General features: G+C 41.7%; 1 protein-coding gene across 18 annotated transcripts; it reads left to right on the top strand.

Moving 5' to 3' along the window:
* Positions 1-5,117: 5,117 nt before the first annotated feature.
* On the top strand, positions 5,118-20,668 carry S100Z (S100 calcium binding protein Z). Of its 18 annotated transcripts, XM_064404689.1 has the most exons (6): positions 6,093-6,168; positions 14,478-14,637; positions 15,161-15,339; positions 16,770-16,872; positions 17,727-17,884; positions 18,998-20,668. In XM_064404689.1, exons 5-6 carry the CDS (start codon positions 17,744-17,746, stop codon positions 19,154-19,156), a joined length of 300 nt encoding a protein of 99 aa, XP_064260759.1. In that variant the 5' UTR covers positions 6,093-6,168; positions 14,478-14,637; positions 15,161-15,339; positions 16,770-16,872; positions 17,727-17,743; the 3' UTR covers positions 19,157-20,668. The 18 variants fall into 18 exon arrangements, with proteins under 18 accessions (XP_064260747.1, XP_064260746.1, XP_064260762.1 ...); XM_064404687.1 differs by lacking the exon at positions 16,770-16,872 and having other exon boundaries at positions 15,249-15,339; XM_064404680.1 differs by lacking the exon at positions 16,770-16,872.
* Positions 20,669-23,840: the final 3,172 nt, after the last annotated feature.

Below are 23,840 nucleotides of genomic sequence, written 5' to 3'. Positions count from 1 at the left end.
GAGAACCAAGCTAAAATAGTAATGTACATTAACATATGTCTCATTAAGGAGTGGAGAGTTTACTCCAGCTGTAGATGACATGGAACACAAATGCTTCTCAGACATAGTTTTCTCTTCCTGTTTCTTGAGAAATGCAGGGAAATAATTGCATATTTATTACTGAACTGAAGGTGTTAGCACCCTTACTGGAAAATCAATGTACATAAGAAGCCACAGTTCACTAGAAGAATTTGAAATTAAGAGAGTTAAACTGTCTTCACAAAAGGCTGTCTGAACTCTTACTGTAGTCTGTTCCCTTTATCATGCTGAACAGTATGCTTCCTGCTCTATATGCAGTAGTGAGTAATATGAAGAAAGGGCATCCAGTTCATGTACTTACAGACCTACCTGTGCTCTGTCAGGAGTACAAAGGTTATAGGTTATATGTTGTAAAGATGATAGATTGTCAGTGTCCACAAGTCTCCACAAAGAGACTGCTCATGATTCACAGATGACTGTTAAATGTCTAAAATATGACATGCTTAATATAGCTTGTGTTTTGGGGAACAAAAATTTCTTGCATTATTTAATCAGAAGTGCACTAAGCACTGTGTGTATATCTATACTCTCTTTGTTTCTTTCCTGTCATTCCTGTCAAATAATTAGACAACTCTATTGCAGCTCCTGTGAAGGAAAGTGCTGATCCTCTTGACCATTTCTCCCTTCTAGCATTCACCTGCAGGTTGGCAAAGCAGACTGCAGTGAAGGATCTTTCTTCCCTGTGGCAACAGTGGAGGTCTGCCAGTAGCACAAGTGAGAATTAGATGGTAGTGCAGTATGTTGAAAACTTACTGAGAAACAAGTTCTAATAAATAGAATGATTTCTTTTGAAAGAAAAACGTATGGGGCTGTATTATATGTGACAGATTTTGGAGAATACTATTCAAAGAGCTCACAGTCATTTAAGTGAAGTTTTCCCTCTGTGTAGCTATATTGCAAATCCTTATCCTGAATTTAGCATGAATTAGTTTGCTTCAATTAACAAAACAATTAGACTAGGGTGGTTATTGATTCAGTTTGATTCAGTTCCTTGAATTGGCAATTATGTGCCTGTGCAGCCAGATAGTGGCAGGATAAGAACATAGAGCCTATGAGGGTGAAGGTGGTGAGAGTGAACCCTTTTTTGGGAGAAGGGGAGGTTGTACTCTTAGGCAGGGTTGGTTGGTATCAAGGTGATTGTCTTCAGCTTAAAGTAAATACATTCCTGAACAGTGCCAGCTTTGCAATTCGAACACTAAGAGAACCAAAAAACTCCCTACCTATTGCTGATAAAAGGTTTAGATGCTAAAAAAATAATCAGTTTTCATTAAATAATCGGGTTTCATGAAACCATTGAAAATGGTTTTTTGTATTTTATGTATTTTATGTGCACCGTGTCAGGCTTTCACAAGTAGCTCAAGCTTATGCCACACCTGAGAAGTAGATTAGCCTTTCCCTTAACCCAACTGTGTGATCACACTGTTTCCTCATACTGTCACAAGCAAGTGTGACCTTGGGGTGGACTGGATCAGTTCTGGGTTAAAGTTAAACCAGGAGGATAGTGAAAAGTTTACTTTTGGCTTGGAACAGTATTTGGTTGTTTTGCTGGATGGGCTCTTCATTCAGATTAGGAGAGAAGCTCAGACTGTCTCACCACCAAAATGCTTCCACTGTGCAACTGCAAGGCAAGTCAAAGCACAGTAGCTGCCTAACCTAAGCAGCAGGGAGCAAGCTTCCACCCATGACCATAGGAATGGCTCTGCTCACTCTGGCTCAGGGTAGATCCAGCTCTGCCAGAGAAGTCTTCTCACCTGTTCCTCTGGAGGTCGAGCAAGGCATCAAGGGACATGTCAAGAAAACAGCAGGACTGCTGCCCAAGGCACCTGGCCAACATACCAGATGCACAGAAGATGTGGCCAGCACCACTTGTGTGCTGCACTTTGGAGCATAGTTGAAGTGTGCTCTGAAGTTCAGGGAAAAAAAAAAAGAGACAAAGGCTGGGGCAGCTAAAGTCCTTGCCAGCTGTCAAGAAAGCTGCTGCTGAGCAGGTCTGTCTGACTAGAGAACATGTGTAAGAGCAACAGAAAGAAGGTAGAGGCAGATACTCAGATAGGAGTAAAACCAACACAGCCAAGAATCACATCCCCCATCGCAGTGTCTCAAAATCCTACTGCCTTCAGCATTAGAATTTCCCTAAGGCTAATTTGTCTGGCCTCATTTGAGTGTCATGTTTTCAACCTCACCTTATTCACTTTGAATCAGAACCCACAGTCTTCACTGGATGGCCCCTCATTCCCAAAGGAGAAGATAATGTGAAAAAGTCCCTAACTGTCTTGTCCATCCACTTGAAATTTTGTAAGCCAGTATCACGTTCCCTGTTAGGTACTTTGCGCATTAAGATATCATAGCAAGTTCCTTCCCAGTCAGCCACTCAGCAAGTCTTGTTTCCTTTCTCTGAGACCTTCCCATTTCCATACACAGTCTCCAAATGACACATAGTATTTGAGCAGTGGATGGTACAGTGATGATTTCTGTTTTGCACTGTGTTGCTTCCCCAATAGCCCTTACTATTCAATGTTAGTTTTATTCTTTTCCTCCTCTTTAGCATGAGCTGGTATTTTCATGTAGCTGCCTGTAATTACATCTCTCTCTTGACTGGTTACAGTCATTTCACAAGCCATAGTTCTGTATGCCAGTTAAAATGTTAGCAGCAAACTTTTGTTCCTCACTGCTTTATCCTCTTCAGACCATTTATAAACATGCAGAACAGTACAGGTCTGTCACCACACTGGTGAGTTACTGGCATAGTGAAGAATGACTGTTTTTCTGCTACCGTGTATTTATTTCTTTGCAATTGCTCTAAAACAACTTTCCCTCTCATTCCATGGCTGACTACTTTGTTTGAAAGTCTTTGATCAGAAATTTTGCCAAAAAATCTTTTGGAAATCTAAGTAGACTGGATATGCTGGATCACCCTTATCTTCACTTGTACTTGCCCTCTGTTCCAAGAACTCCATAAAGTTTTTAGGTCCAGAATTCTCTTAACAAAAACAGTGGTGACTTTTACCATAAAGATCAAGAAATTCTATAGTGATGTCCCTTCTTAGACTCTTCACTGTCTGCTCAGTACACATATTGAGCTCATGGAACTGTATGTTCCTTTACATGTCAGAACCTTTTATTGATTGCAACATTGGCTCCCAGTAGTCAGGCATAATTCTGGCAAGAGATAGCACACTTCAATCAGTAATTCAACTATTTTGTCTAAGTTTTTGATAACTTCTCAATGATTACCACCTGTGCTCACCAAGTTAAGCATTCATTTTGTCTGACTGTGGGATGACAACTGAAGATATTTAGCACATTATTTTGTAACTGCCCTGGGAATCAGCAGCATAATGCCTACCTACAATAACAGCTCTTTGGGACCTAAGTTTCATTACAGATGTATTTGATCTGTCATAGGCTCTTTGAACATGGTTAATAAACAGCATCACTCTTAAATATGGCATAAGCACGGTAGTCATCATCATTTTGATTCAACAACAGCCAGGAGGGTATGTATTACCTACATGTTTTGTCTCAGGAGTGATAACCTTCTTTAGGTTTGCAGGTAAACATTCTCCAGGCAGTGTTTGCTAGCAGGACCAGTACAACAGGCTGGCTACATAGTCAGCTCTCTGTCATCCAGGCCAAGGGAGGTGGAGACGCTTCAGATAATGGAAAAAAGACTAGAGATTTTGAAGGATGCATGGAATGCTGTGCCGAGATACTGTGACAACCTCTCAATCCTCGAGGACTCACTGATCCAGTGCTAGCTTTTGTGACTTGCACTTTTCTGTCATTGAAGTGTGTCCACAACCAGCTTTCCTGATGGTCTGGCCAGCTCTTTGGAGGCCAGGAAAAGGGAAAAAAAGGCCTGTTTTCGTGAACATGGAGATAAGTAGGTTCACTATGCTCTCATTAAGTAAGTTCTTTATGCTCTGGAGTTCATAAAGAACCTGGGATTGCACCTGTGGTACAGTCAGCTCAGTAGTACCAAGGACTGCCTGGTATTTGTGACTAAATCCTGTCAGAATCTCCAGCGTCTGTGCCTCAGTATAGATGCAGCATTCCAGGTGCAGAGATAGCTAGTGTGTCCACTCCCATGTCTCTGGGTACCCTGCTTCCCTGCCACATAGCTGTTGAATGCTATGTGCAGCTAGCGTCAGTGTGATACCCACCAGGATATTGCTTTTTGCCAGAGCATAGGAGTGTCCACAGAAGAGAACAAGTTCAATTTCTGATCACCTGACCCATAGCTAGAGCCCTAATACAGCTGTAACCTAGGGACTGCACCTTCGTGATGGAGCTTGCTACACTTGGTCTCCATGGGATTATTGTGGGTGCTGTAAAGCAGAGTCCTGCTGCCAAAGTTAGGTCTGTATTTGGAGGTCTGCATGTCAGCAACATGGTCTGTAGGTAGCACACATGGACTAAGCCTCAATCCTTTGTTCCAAAAGCATTAGTGATATGCAGTAAAGAGCATGAATGAGCACTTGTACAGTGAAGCAAAGCAACAAAATGTGGGAGGAGAAGAAAAGCTCTATCAATAGGTCACCTCCAGATATTACAGCTCCCATGACCAGTCAGTTGGTGCAGACATCTCTGATGAAACAATGGGCAGTATGGATGTCTGTGTTTTAAAATAGTTCTAAAAATCAATATATAATAATTTTAAGGCTGGCAGGATTTTAATTGTCAAGTATGCAACAAGTGGTGAGTGCTCTGTCTGAGAACAAACATGACTGGCATGAGTGGATATCTCTGTTGCAGTTATCACCTGCATTTGGTTCAGCAACTGCACTCCAGCTTTGTGCCTCACCTTCAAGAAGCAAACTGCTGGGGACAGAGTTCAGTATGTTTGAGTCTGAAGTGCTGTTTATTTGATAATATCCTTTCCCCTCCCTCCCCCAGTTTATAGCATTTACCAGGCTTTTAATGGCCATGTGATCTCTTGGAGAGGAGATTAATACTCTTCCACAGTTCATGGTACATATATAGTTCCTGTTGCTTAGTAAGGGCTTTATTCAGGGAAGTCTTGAACATTTGGGCTATGCTGTCTTTCATTATATGGCAGTGTAGCAGTGCAGAACACCATCAGTATTCATGCTTTCTCCACAGAGTCTGAGTTCAGGACATTATGTACTCATAGTGTTGTGGTTTAGCAGCTGGGTCTATGCTTCCCCAGCTGAATGACTGTTGTGGGGACTGCTCTGTCACATAATCCTGTGGACTGCAGCAAGTGGAGAGGTACAGCTCGTTTTGATGGAGCCTGTGTCTGCATATGTAAGCACTCGGGAAAAAGGAGTAATTTAGGTGGGTAAAACAAGGATATGCTGCTTCTTTGGAGAGGCTAACCCACTAAATAAGAGGAAATAAATGAAATAATTAACTTGAAGAACATAAATTAAAATGTGATGGGTAGAAGGAGTTACCTTAATGTACTGAAGAGTGTCCTGTGTCATGCATTTACAAAAGCCAGGCGGATATAAAGAAAGCATAAGAAGCAGTCGATGAGCCAAAATGACTGCATTGTCTCGGGAGGGAGCGCCACACTGTGGTGTTCTCTGTATTTAGCTGGCGGTGACTCAGGACTAGCGCATACTTTCAGACTGACACAACACGACCCTTGACGTTTCATCTTCAAATCCCAGTCTGGCAAACCTGTCTGGCTTTCTGTGAGTAGCTGAGCTGAACAACATGATTTAAAGTGTAAAAGTATCTAGGACAAGCCCCTAGCACTAATTCAGGGCATATTGGAGGCAAGTGGTGCTGTATTCTATTCAAATGAAGTTGCCTGGTTTGGTTTGAAGTCACTAATGTGTCTCCATTAATTTCAGGAGCACAGCTGGAAGTGCTCGGGGTGGCTGTGTTATAGTGATATTATTTGTGAGCTGGGGTGAAGAGTGATTTGATGGTGAAATGAAATGCTGAAAGGAAGTTACGGAACTGCTCTGTCATAATTTATGAAGATTGTGTTGTGTATATTAGGCTGGTTGCCTGGAAGCTCCCGGTGTCACTATGACTAAATACGCAGAGTCAAGAATACTACAACAATAGCCAGTAAGGTGATCCTCAGTAAATGCCTGAGTGACTGCCAGACCCTGGGTAAGCAGACAAGGCTGTGGAGCCTTGCAGCACTCCCAGCAAGCATGGCATTTTGGTTAGCAGGGTCAGCAATGGAGATAACAGAGGAAGTCTTTAAAGGTGATGGCTGGTGAACTGCTTGTCAAGGGTCTCTTTGGTCTGATGTCTCTGAAGAATGCAGGTGCCTTTGTTCAGGTTTGCTATTCAAGGATGTAGAGTTCCAGCATCAGCAAAAGTCAGTCCACAGTGAGCTCTGTGTAACCAAATTCTGCAGCTTGAGCCAGGAAGGTGCTGAGGAAGCGATGGCAACAGGAAGCAATGGAACAGCAATGGAAGAGAGAGGGTCCACTGCCAGCTACCTTCAGTTTGGTAATTGTGCTGTAGCAGGGCATGGGCAGGTGGATGCAGAAGGTTCTGTCTGTAGGACAGGGGATAGCAGAGTGGAGATAGCTCTGCCAGACATGGGGAAATGGCAGTGCCTGATTTTGCTGCTGAGGTCACAGCTTCCATTGCTTACACCTCAAATCAAGATAGCAGGCCTTTAGAAAAGAGACATGTCAGCAGCCCTCCTGTTTCAAGAGTCTTTTATCTTCCGTGTGTGTTTTAAACAGTTTAAACACTGTTTTAAACAGTTTAAACACTATTTTGCATGAACACCAACCCCAGAGTCACTGCTGTTTGTAGCGCCCAAAGACACTGAACCAGACCTGTCAGATGTGATTAGGAAGAGCAAGGGCTCCACAGGGCACTGTGGCTTAAGGACCTTTTGTGTTCTTGTTCAGGTAGTGGTGTCACTCAAGTGTGCACATGGCACACATCCTATGCCAGCTGATGCACTGTTTCCTTTAGCATGAACTCATGGTACCTCTTTGCTGAGCAATTCATTCCTCCTTCAAAGTGAAAGTTCCTCACAGTGTGTAACCTGAAGTGGACTCAAGACACACATCTCTGCCTCGGTATCTAAGCATCCTAAACGAGTAGGCAGACACCTGCAGAAGGTAGTTCATCATGCCTCGCAGCCTCTTTCCTCCCTCCCAGAGCAGCTGCTTCCCCATGGGGAGCCGAAGCCATTGCACTGAAATCAGAGATGCAAGGTCTGTGGCTCTTAATGTTTCCGTGGAGTAGACAACCCGCCTTGAGATCACACCCACGCTGTTGTTGTATCAGCCTAGCTTCAGGAAGCTTGCAGTGCTGGGAAATGGTGCCGTCTGGGCAGACAAAAGGGACACGGCATGGTGCAGGACCACGGCTTCTTAGCGAAGGGGGAGAGGTATGTGTCACATGCCAACCAAACTGTCAGCCCAAGCCCAAGGAGGTCGCTGGTATTCAGGAACTAGCTGTCGATCATCTGGGGAAAGAATGTTACATACAGGATCGTGCTTTGTTTAATTTTCTGAGTACCTGCAAACAGAGCTGATTAAAGGCTCCCTCTTCTGTTTCTGGCTGTTATTGCACACTCTTTAACAAACTAGCGTGAAAGACAATCCCGTTTCCGTGCGCTGTGCTTTATTTTGTAATTCCCCATTTCAAAATACACATACATATCTGATGTAAGAGAAGAAGAAGGACTATCCCTGATAGGTTTGGGATCAGAGAAGCAGGTTGCTGGGGACATATGGGGCCCCTGGAGTGTAACTTTCAAAGCAGAATATTCTCACAAAATCTTTCAATCTCCTTTGTTTTTTCTTGGATTTGAAACACTGCTAAAACCAAATCTTCAAAGCATAAGATTATCTGAGCAAGAAGAGATGTTTTTGTCTAAATCTTGCAATCCCCAGATTTCTGGAATAGTATGGCATGCAGAAGTTTATTGTCAGTGATAGTTGATTTCTGTCTTTATTTCCAGAGCATCTGAGCCCGTGTGAAGCTTTCCATTGTGGAAATGTTGCTTCATCTGCAACTTCTACCTGTAACTTAATGCATATTTACCGTGGTCATTGTAGTTACAAATAACTTCATGTTGCTGAGAGTGGTGGCTGAGGCTGCTTCACAAGAGTGGACTCAAGAAAAGGAATGTACTCCTTAAGTAAGAAATCAATCTTTGAGCAAAAGCAGAGCCTTATATGTACTTGGTTTTGCTAGACCATCTATCTGATATAGGTTGGACATTAGGAAAGAGTTTTTTGTGTAAGGAATGATAAAGTACTGGAACTGTCTGCCTGAGGAGGTGGTGGAGTCACCATCTCTGGATGTGTTATAAAAAGACTGGATGTGGCACTCAATGCCATGGTCTAGCTGAGGTGTTAAGGCATGGGCTGGACTCAGCGACCTTGAGGGTCTCTTCCAGCCTAGTGATTCTGTGGTTCTGTGTGAGTCTGTGATTCCTCGGTGAGGAATTGTGATACTCTTTCAAGATTCTGCAAGTCCTCGTCTCTTTGATATCATGTGGGCTGGGATATGTTTCTTAAGCTGCAACCTATTGTGTCAGGTGAGTCAGGAACAACTGGGACTGCTGGACTTGTCCCATTAGTGGGATTGCATCATTAGAGGAAATGAGAGCATCTGCCTCTCATTTTACTGAAGACTTTTGTTGGCAGTAACCTGAAGAATGAAGAAAGAGCAAAGCCTGGGCTCAGTTGCCTGACAAAAAAATACATACTTTGTTATATCATTTAGGAACTTCCCACAGATCAGCAACATCTGTAATTGATTGGAAAGTTCCTTGAGTGGCATAATTTTACATACAATCCCTACAATAAAAGGCATCAGTGCCTGTTATTGTTCAATGACCACTAGAAGATACAACACATGTAATTAATAAAGGTGCCATAATTAGAGATCTGTAGAATTAAGGCAGCAGTCACTACTGATAAAATACTAGTTTCTGACATACTTCTGCCAGAGTATGCCTCCAAGGAATCTTAACAACCTCAGGTATTTGAGATTGCTTATTTTTATAAGCAATAAGGATAAATAAATAAAATAAGGATACTTTCACTTTTGTACCAAAAGGAACATATTTAAATATCCAACTCAACACAATAGAAAGAAGATAGTAGCAGAAATTTGCTCCTGCAAACCCACCAGCCTCTTACATCTGCCAATTACCCCAAGAAACCAGAATGTTCTAGAAAAAGAGAACAAGTAGGGATAGTGATATCCTCAAGCTTTTTAATTCAGGAATGGTAGTGCTTTGTATCATCAAAAGTACACCTAAAACCTCATTTAACACTAGTCTCTGCATATGTGTCAGTGTATTATCCTGCTTTCATTGGAAATAACAGAGTGACAATGAACTTTAAAACAACCTTTAAATTATGACAAAAGAGCTAGTTTGGAAAAGACTTTCAGGTAAAATCTAAAATCACTGAAAAAAAGGCAAAAAACCCCCAAAAAAACAAAAAAGAAAACCAAACCAACCAACCAACCAAACAAACAAAAAACCAAAAACACAAAAAACCAAACCAAACCAAAAACAAAAAAACAATCTTGCAGGGGAACTAAAAGCATCAATTTTAAAATGTTGCACATAATATTACTCACTGATGCTCTCTTTTTCAAAGCTCAGAGACTCTGATATTTTCAAATATCTGAAAAGCAAACAACAGAAATTCATATGAATCTGATGATGAAGGAATTTCTGTTCAGAGTGATATATGCTTCTTAGAAGGTACAAAATGTTATTAAACTCTCAGGTATAACAGCTGAGATGTGGAGAACTTACTGCAAACTACTGAGAGTTTGAATGCAACCTGTACAATGTCTTCTAGTTAAGAAAGAATTTAAACAGTGTTATGTCACTCTTTAAAGTAAAGAGAATATTCACTGATAAAAGGTGTAACACTGTTCAGCATGGCAGGGAGGAGATGAGGAGGAGGCTGTGAAAGTAACTCAAGCTTTTTCAAGGCTTTGTAATGCAAGTACTTGGGAAATGGAACAGAGCAATAAAACATAACATCCTTTCAGAAGGCAATAGAGCAAAGAATTTGTGGATGACTGCTCTGTTTTCTACAACAGACACGATGTCTTATTTTAGTGGGACATAGTACACATTTCAGTGTAATTTCTTTGTAGGCTTTCTGTCCTTCAAAACTCTTACTCACCCATTTTAACTCACTTTGGTGATTTTTATTTCCCTTTTTTCACAAATTTTGATGATATATTTTAACCATGATGTGTATTGGTTGAGTAATAGTTCTGCAATCACTTGTGTTTGCTTCATCTCTTCCAACATCTGTGTCTTTGGTTTTATTCACTGAAGGTGGGGTTTTTTTCCCATTCATGCTTTTTTTTTTACATTCACGCTAATTTTGTGCATCTACTGTAGCAGACTTGAAAGTGAGCTAACTGATCACCCACAGAAAACAGGCTTCCTGTAGCAGGATGATGGGAAATGATGCACAACCTTGTAAGAATCTCATGGTACAGTCTGAGATACGATGAAGGCTACTAGAGCCAGGGGAGCCCTTTGCAAATGCAGGGGCTGAAAGGCTTCAAGTGTTATTCATGGGAGGCGCAGAAGCAGGGATAAAAACAGCAATGAGAAGTGAAACAGAGGACAGAGAAGAGCAGCACCCAGCAAGTGCTGGCAAAGGCTTGAGAATGTGTTTGTGCTGTTTCCAGGGACACACAAACCAAGTGCATTCTCTGTCACCATGCTGGACTTATACCTAGCCTCTTGGCACCAGACACCAGGTGGCACAGGGCTGTGGTTTGAGATTGGCAGTGTGTGGCCAGGGTGTGAGCCAGTAGATGAACAGGAAGGCCAGGGACCATCACATTGTTTGACATGAGAGAGCTCCCTGACTGGCCAGGTATGGCTGGCATGAGGTATGGCTTGCACGTGGTACCTGCCAGGGCTTTGGGCACCAGGAGCTCCTGCTACTGCCCGGCAAAGGGAGGGATAGAGGCACAACAGAAAGGGTGGTGCATCTTGCTGATACACTGGAGTGTATCTACACACCATAGTGTATTATCAATTTCTTCTCCAAATGGAGAGAAAACATGCAGCCCCACATTCTAAGGTGTGAGGAGGAAATTATGCCTGTTGACTTTCTATGTTACTTCCACCATCTCAGCTGTTCTTGATTTTAAAATGCATGCAACATAACTGGGCCATTTATGGTGCTCATTAAACCAAGAACAACCACCTAATTTCTTTGTCTTTTAAAGACAATTAAATCAATTGTACATTAACTACCTCTGCCTCCTAATTCACACCAGCCTCTAATGCTCAAGCTGGCTCTTGTTGAAACATGCATTGCACCTGTAGGGTTGGTCCAGCTTCTTTCCTAGTACTGTCAGAAATTCACTTTTCTGGCCCAGATCCCTCAGAGCAACTGCAGCTGCAATCGCTGTAAGAACATCTAGGGAGTACAGTAAGCACAATGAATAATTACTTCTTACCTTCTCTATGCCACTGTTGGATACACATAATTCTTTGACATTCCCAGTTACTTGTGTATTTATCTCTTTCTTGTGTATTTGTCTTGTGTATTTAGCTCTTTCTAACACAGAAGCTGTTTCTTTGCTGCTCTTATAATTCTGCTGTACTGAGAGTAAGATGAAGGTGGGAAGACAGCCGTGATGTTGAATAAATGGGCTTTCCTTGAGTTCAGTGGCATAAAAACTCTTCTGGCTTTTTTGTGTTTCATTTCTTTCCTAGCCTTGCTTGTTTTCAGGTTCTTACTGAATCAATATGTTCACTTGCAGTAATCCCAAGATCTCTCTCATGAATTCTTATAGTCAAACCAGAGTTTATAAAGTACCCATGACACTTTGTGTTTAATCTATGTTGAATTTATGTGACACTATATCACTTAATTTCATGAGATTCTCTTGCATCCTTCACAGCGGAACTTTAACTTCTGTCTCTGTATAACTTGTATCAACAACAACAAAAAAATCCATTCATTCTCCTTGCCTTTCTGAAATCACCAATGACCATATTGATTAGCACTGCCTCCAGAACATGTGCCTGTGAGACCCATTGCTTGTTCTGTTCCCTTGCAAAACTCAGTAATTTATTCTTTATTACCTATCTTCCAGTTAGACATTTCCTCTGTGACTCTTTTCATTGTATCCCATGGCAGCCTAATTTCCTTAAGAGGAAGGAATGCTTTCTGGGAACACGGTGGGCAGTAATCTGGGAGGTCAGTCATCACAAACTCCTTCAGGGAGTGCCAGCAGATTTGCATTGTGACTCCTCTTTACTTTTTCCCAGTGTACCGTGTTCCCAGTGTACAGTGTATCATGTTCTCACCCTTCTGGTTTTCAGGTGGGTCTCTACCTCTTTAAACAGCATGACAGCAGACCTAATGTTCACTGGCTCTCTGGATAGTGCTTGGCATTATACCAGTCAGTTTTCCTTGCTGTGGTCCTGAGCTAGAGGCTCCCATTGTTCATTTGCCTCAAGTTCTTCTAGAAGTCCAGGCTGGATTCCATCCTGTCCTGGCTTATTACCTCTTGTTTTGAGGATCTGTCCTATAACATCTTCTACCTTCATTTCAGACTGAGACAGATTCTTCAACATATCTTTTTCTCTATCCTCTGGGAACCTCTCCAAGCTCTACCACAGTGAAAACACATGCAAAATACTTACTTAGGCTTTCAGCCATGTCCTTACCTTTTTTTATAGCACTCCTACTATACCCTCACTATCTACTGGCTCTCGATGCCCTCTAGAGGTTTCTTGATCCCATTGCACTTGGACAAGAATCCGTGGCTATTTGCAGAATGTTCCTGTAACATTTCTGGAGAATATGACACTATTCTAGACTTTTCCTATATTTACCTCCAAACAGGAGCATTAACCTGAAGTTCTTCTGAACTTTCTTTTTCCCTCTGCAGTTGGTAAGTTTGGGATGAGTTGTTAAGGGCCACTAGTGCTATATGAAGTCTGACTTCAGCAAATCATGTGCCTAAATTCCATTATTTGAACACTGACCTATATTTAGTACTTAAATTCTCTGCAGAGTTTATACCTCTAGCTAACAGGGCTGTGTGTTATTTCTTCCTCTGTAATTTTTAATGATAATGCTTCTTGATTGATGTGCTGTTGACAGTGCTGACCCCTGAACAGGGCTTACTGTGGTAAAGCAGGAGTGAAGCATCTGTGTGTACCTTGGAGCAGACAGGAGGGAGTTTCTCTCCCTTGGCTCCTGCAGCTTTAGCAGTTGTTGCTGGCTTGAGATCTGGAAGAAGCAGTTCTTCAGCAGGACACTAAGGGGCAGCTCCAGACCAAAAGAATATTCCTGCTTTTTATATACACACAAATTAAGAGAACACTATATTTTCTCTCATTTTTCTATATTGATTTAACATCAGGAGTGCCCAGAAAAACCAAATCAAGTTAATCTGGAATGCTTTTTTTCCTGTTGCATTTTTACTATTTAGTTTGGCACTGGTGATGAAGAAGGTGTGAGTTTATTTGCCAGTCATCTGTAAATGGGCCCACTTGAGCTCACAGGGAGGGTAGAGAAGATGGAAAAACATGGTGAGCTCTGCATCTGGAGCTGCGGTGGCCACCCCTCACACCATGGCATGGCCAAGCACATGTACCATTGCCAAGTTGCATGGGGCAGAAGCCCTCACTGCTCAGAGATGCTCCTTGGCAACAGAAAGCTAGTCACACGGACCCTGGAGTCCCATCCCCAAAGTAGCAGCTGCTGTATGAATTCTTGGAAACCAGGAAGGAGGAACTGAGGCAGGAATAACTCAACAGCCTACTAAGACCTTGGAAAATCTGTGTAAGATTTTGTTACCACTACAACTTAGTAGATGCCTTGCTCACCATCCTGGGACACAGGACCACTGCCTTAAAGGAGATATCCCCATAATTATGAAACATTACCTGAACCTAGCTGCAAAACCCTTGTGGAAGGAACCGGACATGGGAGTGGATCAGTCAGTGAAGACTACTGCATGTTGGTATGAGTTTGAATTAAGAAAAAACACGAGCCAGTCAGAGCCACTGTATCTCCAAGGGATGGGTTTGCCCTACTGATCAGCAGATCTAATGCAAGGAGAATGAGTATCCTGGCTTTGTTCAGATGGTGATGTATTGCCAAGTACTAGCTGTAATGTGAGCTGCCACAGCCAGCTGGCACTGGGTGTGTGGTCTCTGATTACCAAGCTGCTCTGTAACAGGACCCTCTGCCCCTACCTGGGGCACAACTGGCTCAGATTCTCCATCTATACCAAGATATTTTACACTATTTTGGCATCCTTCCTGTGTGTAGATAGACCATGTTAAATCCATAAATTTCTTGGCTGATACACAGAGGACAGATCCGTGTGCTTCAGAGGCATAACAGGAAGAAAGAACTGTACCCAGAAATACTTCTAAACTCCAGTTTAGGGTTAATGAAAGTTTTCTACATATTTTACAGATTCATATGGACAATGTTGGGACTTGCCTTCATATAAGTTGTGAGACATCTGCTGTCACTGGAGCCACTGGCAGGATTTTGCTAGCCAGGGAAGAAAGGACTGGTCTCGGCAAACTGGATGGACCCCTTGACAAACAAGCTCAGTGCAGCTGTTCCCTGTGTATGTCACCCACTAGTGGGTGGAAAAGAGGGTTCCTTGCACAATTAGCTGGAGTGAAAGTACCTGTAGAAAGAATCTGCATATATTACATCACTGTATAAATTATTGAGCTAATGTTCTGGAGATAATAGAGGAAACCCTTTCTTTCTTCTGTCCTAAGGATGGCAGCTCTGAAAGTTTACACCTGCTTCCTGGAAGTTGTACCTCCTGTAGACTCTGTTTAGATAATTAATTTGCAATATTCATTAACCAGAGGATCAGTGTAATAATATATAGACAAACAGAAGGATTTCATGCTTATATATTGAGTCAGCTGTGGGTTTTTTTCTGGTCGTGGGTGAAACTGCTGTTGAATAAATGGCAAAAACCCACATAAACCCAAAACCAAAAAACAACAAAGTATTTTGATGTTTATCTGTATATTTCTGAGCAATAGTTATAATCATTAGTGAATCACAGGCAAGACAGAACCATGTGGCTGTAGCTGCATTAGGAGCTCTGTGCTTTTTCTTCTCATCTGCAGACACAGAGGATTCCCAGAACTGAGTGGGAGAGATATGCTGTGCCTGATATCACTCATGTTCTTCTCTCATATGCTCTATATGATCCAGCTAGACCCCAAAGTTTATAGGAGGACAGAAGTACAAGGACAACTCCTGCACAAAATCAGCCACACATGAGCTTTCCCCAAAAAGAGAAGAGGTATGGAGAGCAGCTTTCCTCCTTGCTTTCCTCTGACTCCAGGAGAGATATGTTTCTCTTGTTCCTCTGGTTTCTACCTTAACCATTTTTAATAATTCCCTGAGTGCTGGCTTGCCCTTCCCTGGTGAGTACTCCTGGCCACGGGGATGGCAGTTGCAGGTGTATGCCCCGCACACAGCACCGTGCATGCCCGCAGGGACCTCTAGCCAGAAGGGCCTGCCTATTTTGGAAAGGAAACTTTACACATGGTCACTTCCCTTATCAGTATTTTTTTGTGTTCCACCCCCTCTTCTTCCTTGCCTTTTTCCCCAGAGGCCCACACAAGACCCCCAGGTTGTGGAGACTTGTCTCAACAGCACAGGCAGAAGAAACCCGTCTGAAGGCACAGGAGGCAGGCAGGGGTGTGAGCTGAGATATATGGTAGTAGTCAAAATTAGGAGTGCTTGGAGGATTTCAGAGCTAGAAACAATGCTCACCTAATTCTCTTTCCCTCTGCTGGAATGAAATAAGGAAGGAGCTGCAGCTCCATGCCCTGTTCATCTGCACAGTTGTGCTTGCTAGACAAATGTGTGCAGCTTGTATAAGGCTTTATTAAGGGAAGCTAAACTTTCAAGCAAACTCACAAGTAATTTTCTGTTTCATGTGTCTGTCATGAAAGCCCTGGTCATTTGTTATTTGGGGTGGTAAGCCCTACCGTGGTGAAGCTGCTGTTTCCTGCATCCCTCAGCCATCACTCCCAGCATGAACAAGTTCCTGGAGCTGAGGCAGAAGACACTTATTGCTCTTCTGAGGCCTGGTCATTTATTCAGAGAAAGAATGCTGGACTACAGTTTTTGTGCAGTACTGTAAAAATGAAGCCAAGACTGTAGTTCAATGTACACTGTAATTCCAGACACAACTTCCACTGAAACTGGTTCCCTGATTTCCTCCTGAGGATTCATTTACTACAGCAAGAATTTCATTTGTTAGGAGACAATGTTTTAGGTGCATGGAGATGTCTGACAATTAAAGTAGATGTCTCCGGGGATATGTGGCAATCTCACGTACAAGCTTACCCCCAGGTACCCAGGTACCCTTCAACTCTGGCTTCCAGCACTGAGGCACTTAGACTGTAGAAATGCTGAAAGACAGATTAGAAAGTTCTTTTAAAAATGGTGGAACGTTGTTTTATATCAAATTGATGATTATTGGCATTTTCTAATTTTGACCTTCAAGGCCCTGAATGGGCATATTTGTAAAAGGTCAAATGATAAAAGTTATCCCATGCGTTCCAAATACAGCCTTTACTCTGGCTGGTGAATATTTTAGTGACCCAGTTACAGCAAGAGGCTTTTATTGAACAGACTAGGCAAATGCAGAGGGAAACAGAAGACCCGTCATCCCTGAGACAATTATACGTCTGTCTCTATTTGTGTAATCCACCCTCTCAGCCTGATAAACAAGAGCCTGTGCATGGGTTTTGAAGGGAAGGTGACCACCACCTCCTGCGATCTGCATATTTTCTTGTGTACACCTCTGTAGCCTGTAAAGCAGGTAAGTCTTAACCTCTGCATGATGATACTGTTTAGGACTCCAGTCCTACCCTGAAGTCCATTCTGGCTTTTTAATCTTTCTCCGGGGCTTATTCAACATGTTTCACTTGTACTTGATTTCTACTTTCAGTAACTTTTAGAGTCCACTACTTTGCAAGTAATTGCATTTCCATCTGGTTTTTTTTGTTGTGGTTTTTTTTTTTTTTTTTTTTTTTTTTTTGGTGGGTTTTTTTTTTTTTTATGTTGGTTCCCCTGTGTACATTCTTACTGTATGCTCAGTGAAGTAAACCATGGGGATGACCAGATCACACATGATTACTGCAGGCAATTTATAGGAAAAAGGCTCAGCCCAAGCAAATATGACTGAACAAATTGACAGATGATACTTATTCTTATTACGGATGATCTTCCTCTGACCCTCTTTAAACTGGTGTGGAGCTTTCTATATAAATGCACTTTCACAGATAGAACTTTTTGAAGAGATTTTCTTGAGAAAATTTTTAAATTAGTAGGTAGGAAAGTATGCCTTCATTTTTCCTGTATTTTCAGGTATAGGCACAAAATATTTCCTTTTACAGCAGCTTTATGAAATGGATACACGGTAGATTGTTTTCTTAAATAAAAATCTTTTCTTTCCATTTACCTTTTTGAAGCAATTGCTTATGAGTTTAGGACCATGGGTGTTTTCTTATTACAGTCCATCCCTGCTCACACACAGCTAACAGGATGGATCAACTGAAAGCCTAACTTTTAGCCTAACAATTTCTGTCTTCATGTGGCCCTCCTTCCCTTCCCAGAGACTGGCCTTTGGTTTGACTCCTGTGCAATGTCAGTGACCATATCTTTGCCCCACAGCTCTCCTGCTCACTGCTATGACCACTCCACTGGAAGATGCAATGGACACCTTGATCAGGATTTTTCATCACTACTCGGGCAAAGAAGGAGACAGATACAAGCTCAGTAAAGGAGAACTGAAGGAGCTCCTCACCAGTGAGCTCACTGACTTCCTTTCAGTAAGACGCAGCTTTTGAATCTCCTGAGTGACTGTATCATGAGTGGGTTAAACAGCTATCCAAGTGCCTGAATAGAAATAGCACCTCCTTGTGGAGCTGTACAGAAGAATATGATGTCAAATGTCTCATTTGAGAAATAAGTTTTCAGAGAGTGGTCAAGCCCCAGTATCCTCCCATGTACCACTGGCAGCAGAGATGGGTACTGGTGCTCTGCAAACTCCACAGTGCTTTTGAGCAAGAGGGCTAGGCCAGCCTAGAAGCAGCACAAGATCAATGCTAAATAGTGGTCAGTTAGTTTGTTTGTTTCTTTCTTTGTTTGTTTTTAATAATAGAGCATAGATAAATCCATTGAAGAATTAAATGCAGCAACCAGTTTTCATGAGACAGGAAAATAGCTTGTGCACACTGGCCACACAGTACTGCTGCTCGTGTGCCCTGCAGAGAGGTGCTAAGGAATCATTTCAATGATAAGCTGCTGATTTGAATATCTCTTTGCATGTTTGTTATGTTCTACATTACACAGCATAAATGCTTTTATGGAATCATAAGCTTTAAAAATAATGTTTTTATGTATCCACTTAATTGTAAAAATTATTGTGGACCCTGTCCCAGAAGGATTTTCTTTGCATTGCATCCATTTCCTTGAACTGGATTTTCTTTTAATCTTGGCTATTGATTTATTATTATGAGATTCAATGATTGCTCCCATTGAATAGGATGGTTTTTTGCCATGCAGAAGTCTTCTGAATTTGATGAATGGAGATATAATATGACTATTTATGAGTGTTCTGTTGGAAATCTAAGTGCTGTTTGTCAAGGGATGATACAGAGAAATGCACTTTACAGGTGCACCTTGACAAAAGAAATCCATGTTCTGTACCTCCTAAAATCTGATTCATTTCAGTCCCTATTTATAACCTGTATACATTTTAAGGGCTGCACTGTCTTTAGTTTCTGATGTTGTAGTGACTAGAGATGTATTACTGTTCAGGTGCATATTTGATGCAGCCTTTTATTTAATAACACCAGCCTTGTAACAAAGCAGTGGTGCTAGGCATGTCAGAATTGCACATTCAAGACTTGCACAGCTAAGTCACTTTTCTTTCTCTCTAGGGCCAAAAGGACCCCTTCCTGGTTGATAAAATTATGAATGACCTGGACTCCAATAAGGACAATGAAGTGGATTTTAATGAATTTGTCATTTTAGTTGCTGCTTTAACAGTGGCATGTAATGACTTCTTTGAAGAACAGCTAAAGAAAGAGGAATTTTAAAAATCCTCGGTATAATCAATTTCCTGGCCACAAATGCAAGCAAGGCATGCCTAGTTAGGTAGCCCTCATTGGTGTTTAGTGAATGTAAACCATAATTCCTCCAACTGTTTCTGCTCTAAGACATTTATGGAGTTAATCAGCAGCTGGTGTAAGCTGGACCACAGCCAGCTTACACTACTTGAGATGTGTAATATTTCCAGTCTTTGCAGTCCATGCATCTGCAACATGCCTTCATCAGTTGCCCAGGTCAAGGGCTTGGGGTGACAGATCATTTGGCACAAGCTGAGACTTCCATTTCTTCAATGTCAGTGGAAAGTAAAAGGCATAGGAATGTTACTTAGATACTATCTGAATGAAAAAAAAAAAATTGAAATGAGACATAACATTTGCAATTTAATTTTCAGTCATTTTATAATAATCTTATTTTGCAGCTCAAAACCAGTAGATTCTTTTTAGCTGAGTTCTGCTTATTCTAAAACCTTTGTTAGCTGTTGCTCCAAACACTCATATTTCAGATGTGGTCACAGCTGTCTCTTGCTGCTGGAGCATACAATACTGCTTGCCATTATTATGGGTTCATTTCCTCCTGTCTCCAGCTTCAATTTTGTTCTGTTGGCATTGCTGCATCCCAGTAGTCAACCTCTTCACTTGGCATAAATCAATTTACTCATATCATAAATTATTCAAATACATAGTGAATTTAGTCAGCAAATTGCTTGGAGAGCTGATGGAAGGACTGGGTCTTTGGGGGAAATGTGTAAATGCCTTCTGCTTTGACTACTTTGGCATGGTTAAAAGGAGGCCTTTTAGGACCACTTGTGGAAGATTTAATTATGAAATTCCAGGGTACAACTTTGCAATGTGAGTCATCTTATGGAAAAACAATTATTTCATCTCTACACTGACCCCCACCCTGTATGGAAGAAGGGGTTCCCTGAGCCCCATGGGCAGGTAAAGAGAAAGTAGGCCAGCCCCTTACAGTGTTAGCTTGCTCTTGGGTTGAGTTAAGAGTATTTACACACTCCTGTTTGAATTAAGCATACTTCTGAAGCCCTGCAAGTCCTCAGTGGCAGGATATTGTGGCTTTTTTTCCTGCATGGAGAGCTCTCTTATTTCCTTGTTTTTTTGCTGGTAACTTCAAACTATAATAAAGGGCATCTGAGCTAAATGAAGAATTTCTGTTTGTGTAAGACATTATTAAAAAACCACTCACCAATGAAGATGTGCCCTGCTAGGCAACATTTGAGGAATGTAGTTCACTTGTCTCTCCTTCCCAGGCATCCAAACATCATTTAGCAAAGTGCACATTTGTATGAAATTACATATGATTAAGAATAAGTAATTTATTATAAGCAGGAGACTTTGCAGGATGTAGTAAGTGTAATAAAGGGCAGGCATCATCCTAAGAAGGGGGCCACCACTAATGGTGTTATCCCAGAAGAAAAACAAACTGCAATGGTGACAGTGCCACAGCATACTTTAATCCTTCAACAACAAAGTTATACAGGATTCACACAGAAATACAGTATCTTCTAGGCCAACAGGACAGAAAGTACGAAAGTAAAACCAGCAACAACTGGACAAGTTTTTGTCCCCTTTAATGTCATGCACCTCAATGTCATTGCAAGTGTTGCACAAGGATGGCAAAAGTATCAGCCAGAAAACATCAGACCATTTTTATGGTTTCTCATGGGCCCCAGACTGTTGCTAGCCAGTAAGCCTTTCCCTGTCCTTCAAGGGGAAGTGAGAGAAGAGCTGTTTAAAGCTTCAGCTCCAAGCTAAAATGAGTAAGGTTATCCCAGTAAAAACCAGTTCCTTCTTAAAAAAAATTGAACAAGAATCTTTCTGGAAGGAAGCTCAGAAAGAAGCCCATCCCTGGCGAACCCTTGTACATGTAGCAGCCCATGTGCATAGCAGAATTATGCTGGGTCACAGCTGGCAGCAACAATTTGCCCTGGAGTCAGGCAGCAAGAGTCATTGCTGCGGTGGAGAGGGCCAGCAGAGCCATCTCATCAGTTGAATTTACTAGGGATTGTGTGCATCCGAACTGCTCTGTGGTAGGGGCTTACTTGCAGATGAGCTGCGGGAGAATCAGAGGAGAATCACTCAAAGTATCTTTTTTCCACCAAAGTTTCATAAAACCTCATAAATCACTGTTTTTAGCTTGTCTTGTAAGGTATTTCTTTGTTGCTGTTTTACTGTGAGGATAAGTATTAAACTCTGTCTGTTCTGTCAGAAGAAACCTTTTTGTACAAAGACTGGAAACCAAGCAGAAAAGTAAGAAAATGCACAAAACATATTCAAAAGCTCAAACCCACAAAGCCTTCACACAATATGGGGCCCTGGGGTAAGACTAGCCATTCTTGGGCTACCTATGGGCTGATCCATTGCACCACTCCTCTCCCACAGGAGTCAAGTAATGCTCCATTAGAACATTAGTTGTTACAGTAGACATTGCTTCTAAGATATATGAGGATCACCTGAAAGTTTTTAATTGCCTCTGAAACAGAAAAAAACCAAGAGTAATCCACTGTTCTGCAAGCACTCCTCAAGAAGGAAAATGGCATTGAAAGCACTGGCAGTGGCTATGCAAGAGGGTGCATACAAGGCCGACCTCACTATGAACATGAGTGCTGCAGATGTGAACTGCTTGGGGTTTTCATTCTCTCTTTCAGACCTGAAGGCAGGATTTTTTTTTCTCATTGTTTACTGACATTTTCCTGCTGACTTCAAGTCTTTCTGTAGTTCATGGATCTAGGCAGCACTTTGAAATTTTACATGCAGATGAAGCTTGCAGATCAAGCAAGCTTGTGGCTTTCTCCAGAGTGCCTCAGCATTAGGAATTATGTCTAATTACAGACATTTTTTCCACTTGTTATATCAGGCTGTCTTAAAAACCTATAGAAAATTGAACACCAAAATATGGCCTAATATTTTGAAGTTACATCAAAGACCAATAAAAATACAACAAAGCCAGACAAGATCTTTTCTATATATTGTGAAATTGCTTTGCTTGACATCTAAAGAGCAGATTTGCAGAAGATAAATTCCATTATCTTGAAAGCCTCAGACTCTGCCATTTGCTTTTATTTCAGTTGGAAAGAGATTTGAAGTGCCTGAAACTGGCAACACAAAGCTTGATTCATTACCTGTTGGTAAATTTATAACTTCAGATTTGTTATCCAACTACCAATCCCGAAGAGCTGTGCATGACATCACCATGAAGACAAGGAGTTTGTAACGGAGCTGTGCCTCCAAGCTGTGACTTAGCAGCTAGCTCCAGGAGGAAGGCACCACCTTTCAATGGAAGGTGTGGAAGTGCAATAGGATAATCATCCCGAGCAGCATGGAAGGCATCAAGTGCAATGGGATAGCAATCTTCCACAGCACTGTTTTCTCTCTGTAAAGATGAGACACAAAGTTGCCTGGCATTGTGAGGAGGGAAGGAGAAGTGACTCCTGGAGACTCCAGCAGAACAGATGATGTTTCCAGTAGCTAGTAATGTTATTAATTGCCATCCATTGATTGTAGCAGTGCAAGTCCATCCCAGGCCCCTCAGCCACTTTTCCAGGCTCCATGCTAGAGCAGAAAGCAAAGTGGGGCCAGGAGGAAAACTCTCGGGGACAGCCCAGAGTCCATCATAGGAGCTCAACAGCACGCATAAAAGATCCAGTTCCTCTCTGATCACAACCTTGAAAAGACTGGGTAAAAGGTCGCACACAAAACTTGTATCTGAAATCAGATTAATCTATATAAAGGTTTTTGACTGGCAGGAAGATTTAGATTTAGATTAAGATTTAGAACTGTGATGTGACATCATGTGCATGTCTAACAAGGGCTTTGATTGACAGGCCATCAATTATTGCATGTGTCTTTAGGGATAATTACGTCTGTTGAATAGCACTGTATTATTTGAAGAAAAAAGGGGTAACATTTTAAATTTGATCTTTCTTCTGCCACATGATATAGCATGAGAGAGAATGTTTAATTTTTGATCTGGAAATCCATTTTCTAAATGAATTCTGTCCACATCCTTTCCTCTGAGTTGGAGGATGGTAGGCTATAAACTGGGCAGCTACCAAAGAGAGCACATGAAAGAACTTCAGCAAAAATATTTTAAATAAAAGAAACACCAAAAAACTTGTAATTTTTAAATACCAGCTCTCAGCCACCTGCTATCTGTTGTGTATAAGGGGCAACTCCCAAGGAAGAGAACTGCAGCTGCATCCACTTATTTTGCCCTTGCAAGCAGATTCTCAGCTGATGTAAAATGACAGAGCCTATTGCACTCAGTGGCATAATTTTGCAGCAGCTGAGAACATGTGCTTGAGACTCTAAATTAGCCTTCAATGGAAAGTTGTGTTTCTGTAAGCTGGTTGGCTAAATAAGGACATGTCTATAAAACTGCAAATATTGCAACAAGACAGCAAAGAGGAAGACAGAAGAAGTAGTTGCTCAGAGCCCAGCTCTTTGGGGGAAAATTGGTGGAAAATGTTCCTGTTACAAATTTGCTTTAAATTCTAAGCTGTCCTCTCAAGCCTTGTTTGGCTGCATGGGGTGTAGAGCAAGCATCATAGTACAGCTTTCAAATATCTGTCAGTGGACTCTGCCTTGAACTCCATGTGTTGCTTTGATTTTACATTCCCAGTAGTTGCATGAACTCAGAAAAGCACTACAGAATAAA

Source organism: Passer domesticus, chromosome Z (assembly GCF_036417665.1).
Source record: "Passer domesticus isolate bPasDom1 chromosome Z, bPasDom1.hap1, whole genome shotgun sequence".
NCBI classification, from domain to species: Eukaryota; Metazoa; Chordata; class Aves; order Passeriformes; family Passeridae; genus Passer; species Passer domesticus.
This window is presented reverse-complemented; position numbering and strand designations above follow the sequence as displayed.

Coding starts and splice junctions, on each gene's coding strand:
- S100Z (XM_064404676.1), top strand. CDS start 5,253: ATGACTGTTGTGGGGACTGCTCTGTCACATAATCCTGTGGACTGCAGC. Junction 5,377..17,726: donor GGGAAAAAGGAGTAATTTAG/GTGGGTAAAACA, acceptor TTTGCCCCACAG/CTCTCCTGCTCACTGCTATG. Junction 17,885..18,997: donor AGCTCACTGACTTCCTTTCA/GTAAGACGCAGC, acceptor CTTTCTCTCTAG/GGCCAAAAGGACCCCTTCCT.